Source organism: Adiantum capillus-veneris, chromosome 13 (genome assembly GCF_014529385.1).
Source record: "Adiantum capillus-veneris isolate H3 chromosome 13, ASM1452938v2, whole genome shotgun sequence".
NCBI lineage: Eukaryota > Viridiplantae > Streptophyta > Polypodiopsida > Polypodiales > Pteridaceae > Adiantum > Adiantum capillus-veneris.
Genome location: NC_140943.1, coordinates 138917379 through 138923707, shown reverse-complemented (window position 1 = coordinate 138923707; position 6329 = coordinate 138917379). Strand labels below are relative to the sequence as shown.

The 6329-nt window shown below is 42.1% G+C and overlaps 1 protein-coding gene across 1 annotated transcript in view; it reads right to left on the bottom strand.

Moving 5' to 3' along the window:
• Window positions 1-1087: 1087 nt before the first annotated feature.
• The window catches only part of LOC147444948 (mediator of RNA polymerase II transcription subunit-like protein), an 83673-nt gene continuing 78431 nt past the window's right edge, over window positions 1088-6329 (bottom strand). The window contains exon 3 of the mRNA XM_086527454.1: window positions 1088-1705. Within this exon, the coding sequence (XP_086383580.1) occupies window positions 1571-1705 (135 nt within the window). The 3' untranslated portion in view covers window positions 1088-1570. The remainder of the gene's footprint in view (window positions 1706-6329) is intronic.

Below are 6329 nucleotides of genomic sequence, written 5' to 3'. Positions count from 1 at the left end.
AAGGATTATCAACATCTTAACAACCTTGAGGCAGTGCAGACTACTGCAGAGAATGCAGTTTTTTAATGAAACAAAAAATTTCCTAGTACCAACATGTGATGCCTCCTTGTGTTCAACCATCTCCATATCCACACAACAAGGCAAATGCTCAGACCCTCAAAGACACTGTTCACATATACACAACAAAAACGCAAGAGCCAAGGCTAAGTGAAGGGCATAGAGTAACCCTCATCTAGTTTTAAATACCCAATTTGGTACACGTTTGGAGGAGCCACATTCAAGGAAAATCCTCTTTGATATGTCATCATCACAAGGAGAATACTATCCAGTGGTGGAAGGGGGGAAAGGAGGGGGGAGGGGGTTGTTTGTTTCGTTAGGCTAGGTGTGTTTGGAGTGAACGAAATCAAAGTGCGACGACGCAGAGGAGTTGGGAGTAGTGTTAGTAAACGCAACACAAATTAGTGGGGGTAATAATGTGTGGCATTCTTCTCAAGGTAGAGAAAGACTCACGCTCCGCTTAGGAAGGGGTTTCTATGAGGATTAAGTCCCAAGGGAAACCACCAACTAAGGGAGAGTATCCCACATAGGATGAAGAAATTCCATGCCATTTAATGTTTTGGCGGAATGTTTTTTGAGCATTAACAAGTTGTGGTACTCATACTTGTGTGTGTGTGTGTGTGTGTAGCTCAACTAACTCCAATCTAGCATTTAATACTAGATTGACGATGACATAATCGAAACATGATGAGTAACTTAAGATACCAGGAGAATTTCAAGTTTGTGATATCGTATTCAATTTCCATGCCCATTATTAGAGTGGTATACGCACTTGACTGCACGGCACTTGGCTTCTGTTCTTAGAAGTTTTGGAGACACTATGCCAACTCTCTCCATATGGCATTTCCATAGTCCATACACTTCACTTTTTGTATTCCAAAACTTTTCACAGTATTCACTACTATGCAAAAACTAGTTTTCTTTTGAAAGCAAGAATGGTGACCAAGTTGCTCACGTACTGAGATGATGATAACATTGCAATGGAGACACAAAAGTCTACTTCAACAATTCTTTCAAGACAAACAGAAAGTATTAGACTTGTTCATGATTTTTTATTCATTGAAGCCCCTCATAAGAGTCTAAACCAGGTCATTGCCAACCATCAAGATAGCTACCTGATCATTCTATCGACACGAAAGTCTTTTTCGAGAACGAACAAACAAGATGCACTCCAAGTTCTGACATATGTGCATAACACAGTAAGCACAGTAAAAATATGCCAAAAAATCCACAACTCAGGTAACTTCCGGTTTGGCTAAATCCCAGAGACATTTTGAACTCCTACCTTGGCCACTACCATCCACAACTTGTCCATTCAAACCAAAGTTCGTAAGATCACAAAAGGGCTGCTAAGCTGAAAAGAGTACACCTCTTCTTCATAACCTACCTCTCACCAACACAGGTGATAGATCAATTACGCTTCCTAACATATGTACAAGTAGCCATAGCCTATTTAAATTTGATAACAATAGACATTTGGCTTAACTGTTACTTGCACTTTCACAAACTCAAACTAGATCTTCTCCAACTCATCCACTTGCACAGCTTTCTGTGCAATCAAAAGTTCTCGCCATCTCTCCAACAGCTTTCCTTGCCTTTCTAAAAGTTCATTTTTCTCTTTCAATTCCGATTCCAAGGCTTCAATCTCCTGCAAAAAGACAAACCATAACAGTGAAGAAACCTTCTGTATACACCTTCAAAGCATCCTTGACTCCAAACAATCAAAAGAAAATACATTGAAGATTCAAAACCTCACACGTCTACAACAAGCACTACCTTAAAATCAGATCAACATGCTTTACAAGCTTCTTCAACTGCATCGTAGCAATTGTGACTAAGGGCAGGCTTCATAGTGCCATCAACACCACAAAAGTCAAGTAACATGGATGCATAGAGAACTAAGGCCCAGATACCTAAAGACTTCCATGATGAATTGAGCCCATGAAAGATCAGTTTGTGGAGATGTAAGATGTGCTAGCTATTAGAGTTCAGATTCATGTCCAGTGGTGGCTCCAATATCTCCTAGGAGCAGATTAGAGAGTGAGTTGTTTTGTGGCTATGCCCGGCCGTCTATGCCCGGCCGTATTTGAGGTAAGACGTACCTTTCTTGCCGATGCACTCTATGGTGTTGCCCACCTGATAGGCTGGCATGAGGCGGGACCCCCATTCCTAGGGTTTCCCGGGGTCAGAGTGTCAAGTCTCTAAATATGTGTCAAGGTCACTTTTAGTAAGTTTACAAACTTATTAGAATGTTTAGCCAGTTTTAGGATTGGGGGGTTTTCCAAGCAGGTAGGGCAATTTCTCAATTTCCCTATTTATGAAGATCCCCCCTTGTACTTTTGGCATGTTGTTCACGGCAAGGCAGAGATCCAGTGTTTTGGGCACACACCCTCTCTCTAGCGTTTTCATCTCTCTAGCGTTTTGGTGTGCTTGGCCTCTCTCTCTCTCTCTCTCTCTCTCTCTCTCTCTCTCTCTCTCTCTCTCTCGCTTGCGTTTCTTCCCAGGTTCCATGCTCCTTCAACAACACAGATACCCAACGTCATCTTTGGCATTACAAATTTGGTCATTTGAACAATGATGGTCTTTGACTTGCTTTTCGTGAGTAGATGTTTACAGGCTTACCAGATGTTGGGAATAAGCATGGCAAATGCATTACTTGCATTTGTGGGAAGCAACATTGAGAATCTATTTTGAGGCTTGCGCCATTGCCGTTTTAGAGTTGATTCACACCGACCTTTGTGGACCTATGCAAACTCCTTCCCTTTGCGAGGCTCTCTATTTCATGTTTCTCATAGACGATTTCAACCGATTTACTTTGGTATATTTTCTACAGCATAGTATGAGGCATTTGGCCTCTTTAAGAATTAGCGTTCTCTTATGGAGAAGGAAAGCAATCAAGTGTTGAAGACTATTCGATTGGTAAAAAGTGGGGAGTTCATCTCCAAAGCATTCATTCACTTTTTTGCCGACAATGGCATCAAGCAAGAGCTTGCGAATATCGGATCCCCTTCAAGGAATGGAGTTGTGGAGCGGAAAAATAGGACAGTGGTAGTAATGGCACAGACCATGCTTGAGCATCGAGACTTGTCAAAGTCTTTATGGGTAGAGGCAGTTGCAACGGCAATTCATATCATACACCGATCTCCAACCTCTTCAATTTTCGGCAAGACCCCGTTCGAACCTTATTTTCGTAAGAAGCCTGACGTCTCCCATTTTCAAATCTTTAGGAGCTATGCATATGTCCATGTACTAAAGGAGTAAAGGGGGAGGTTCGACCCCAAGTCCACGAGAATGTTTTTTGTCAGCTACAATACTCTTTCAGAGGAATATCAACTTTATGATCTAGAGAAGAATGTTGTACTTAGCCGTGATGTTGTCTTAGACGAGTTTTTACCTTCAGAGGGACCCCTGATTTGCAGACAGTTAGAGACCCAGATTATGTGTTACCTCTTGATGAACCCTCTTCTCCAACCCCTGTCCCTCAAGCTACGGAGGAGGATACACACATTTCAGATGATGGAGAAGACAGTGGTCCTCATCATAGTGCAGAGTTAGAGCCAGATATACCAATAGCTCCTCCCTTGAGAAGAAGTCAAACAAGTTCCCTAAGTGGCTATTGGAGACCTTGCGAGATGTAGTGACTTAAGATTGTCCACCCGACTAGCATGAAGCCAATACTACACGACGATCTCAACGACTTCCATTTGCTGAGATAGATGGGACTTTATTATAGGTGAACTATGTTCTGACATCGACAGTGATCAAGGACAAAGATCCTTTGACAGTTGAGGAGCGCTTTTACAACCGTAGTGGAAGTTGGCCATCCGAATACCTAAAGACTTCCATGATGAATTGAGTCCATGAAAGATTAGTTTGTGGAGATATAAGATGTGCTACCCTCGACAAGTACAAGCTTGTCTTGTTGCTAAGGCTTATTGTAAGATGCAGCAGAAGTGAATGTTGATATTGCTCAAGATGAGTGCTCCGAACTGTGCTCAAGGGTTCCTTTTACTTAAGGAAGGGAGAGCCTTCTGTTCCTTTAGGGAGAGAGTGCAATGATCATAAACAAAGTGAATGCTTCTGTAATGAAAGTGCTGAGATTGAGAGAAGAGAGAGAAGAATACGACACCAGTGGTTCTCAAACCCTCCTCCACGGGCCCCCCTCTCTATGGCGAGAGAGGTCTATGCTATAGATTGCACAAATTTGGTACAATGGTCTAGATCCAATGGACTTTCCGACGATGTCGTCGACAATGATGACAACGACGAGGACGGACTGAAATGCTGAAATCTGCAAAACGCTAACTTTCTCCTTGTAGTCCACCAACAACTCTGGGTAATCTCTGAATAACTCTTCATCGACCCACACTGCCTCGTGGGTTCTTCAATCCTTGAACTTCAAAAAGTACTGTCTGACTTGCTTCTTTGAGCCATGGCGAAACCTATGCAACAACACTTGCTCCGGCTCCATGACTTCACCTTCATCGATGATCTCGGGCTCTTCTTCTTTGGAAATGTCCTTCGAAGGTGTACCCTGAAACACTTTCAATCAAGAAACATGGAAAATGTTGTGCATTGACCACGAGTTAAGCAATTGTAATTTCATAGAAACCTCATTGATCTTTTTAATGGTTGGAAATAGACCATACATTCTGAAAGACAACTTAGGACACTTCCTTCCAACTTGCTTAAGACATTGCTTCATGATTCTTAAATAAACTCAATTCCCGTCCTTGATGGAAACATCCTGACGATGCTTGTTAGCCTGTCGTGAGTAAGACTCCTGAGCCTTGCTTAGCCGAAGCTTCACACTCTCAAAAATCTCATCCAACGACTGACTTTCAACATTGGCATCAAGCATTTGACTAACCCAGCGAGTCAAAAGTGACTAGAACGGACGGCCAAAAGCTGCCTCATACGGAGTTCTACCAATGGCAAAGGAATAAGAGTCATTCAAAATTGCTTGAACCAATGGGAGATAGAGCTCCCAATGAGACTGTAGATCATGCACATATGACTTCAAAACATCAAAAGCCAACTGATTGTAAATTTTTATTGGACTATTTGATTGTGAATGAAAAGCCGATAAAAAATTCAACTTAGTGTCAAAATTTTCAAAGAGTGCACGTCAAAAATTGGATGTAAACTTAACATCCCTATCTGAAACGATTGACTTTGGCAAACCACAGAGAGGGTACCAATGCTTTATGAACAACCGTGCTACATCTTGTGCAGTGATTGTGGCCTTACAAGGATCAACATGCAAAATTTGTTAAAACGGTCGACAATTGTCAAACATTGAGTGTTCCTTGAATGCAAACTAGGTGGAAGGTAAGTCACAAAATCCATAGAAATATCTTGAAAAGTGATGTCGAAAGACATCACTAGGTGGAAGGTAAGTCACAAAATCCATAGAAATATCCTGAAAAGTGATATCACTAGGTGGAAGGTAAGTCACAAAATCCATAGAAATATCCTGATTAGCAAACTAGGTGGAAGGTAAGTCACAAAATCCATAGAAATATCCTGAAAAGTGATGTCAAAAGACACACCCTGAATAGAAACTGTGGATCTTGACTCAAGAGCAAGGATCTGTCCTTTACGACTTAACGCATTCGCAACAGGGTTAGCTTTACTAGGCACATACTCAATCAAACCTCCAAATTGCTCAAAAAATTGTGACCACTGTGCTTGGCGATCACTCCAATGTGCACTAGGCATAGACTGGAGCCACTTGAAGGCTTGGTGATATGTGCGAACTGTGAACTCTCTACCCTACAGAAAATGCTTCCAATGCTTGAGAGAGTGAATGAAAGACGGAAGTTCTTTGTCATAAACTGAATAGTTCTTTTTTGCACTATTTAACTTCCGACTAAGGAATGCAACTGAACGGCCATGCTGCTGAAGCACAGCACCTATGGCGACATTGCTCGCATCCGTCCATACGTCAAAGGGGTCATCCCAAGAGGCAAGAATGAGACACGACGCTTCTGTCACCGCAAACTTGAGAGCTGCGAAAGCCTCAATGGATGCTTCGGGCAAATCCATGCGCTGTCAGTAGCGAGTCTTCACCCCTTTCAAAACATATGTCATGGGTGCGGCAATGCGTGCAAAATTCTCTATATGCGAACTACATGTTTGACATAAACCAAGAAAAGAACGCACATCATATGCAGTCTTGGGCAAAGCCCAATTACGAACCTGTTCCATCTTTGCGGGATCTAGCTTGACGCCTTCTGCAAAAATAATATAACCCAGATAACTAACTTCAG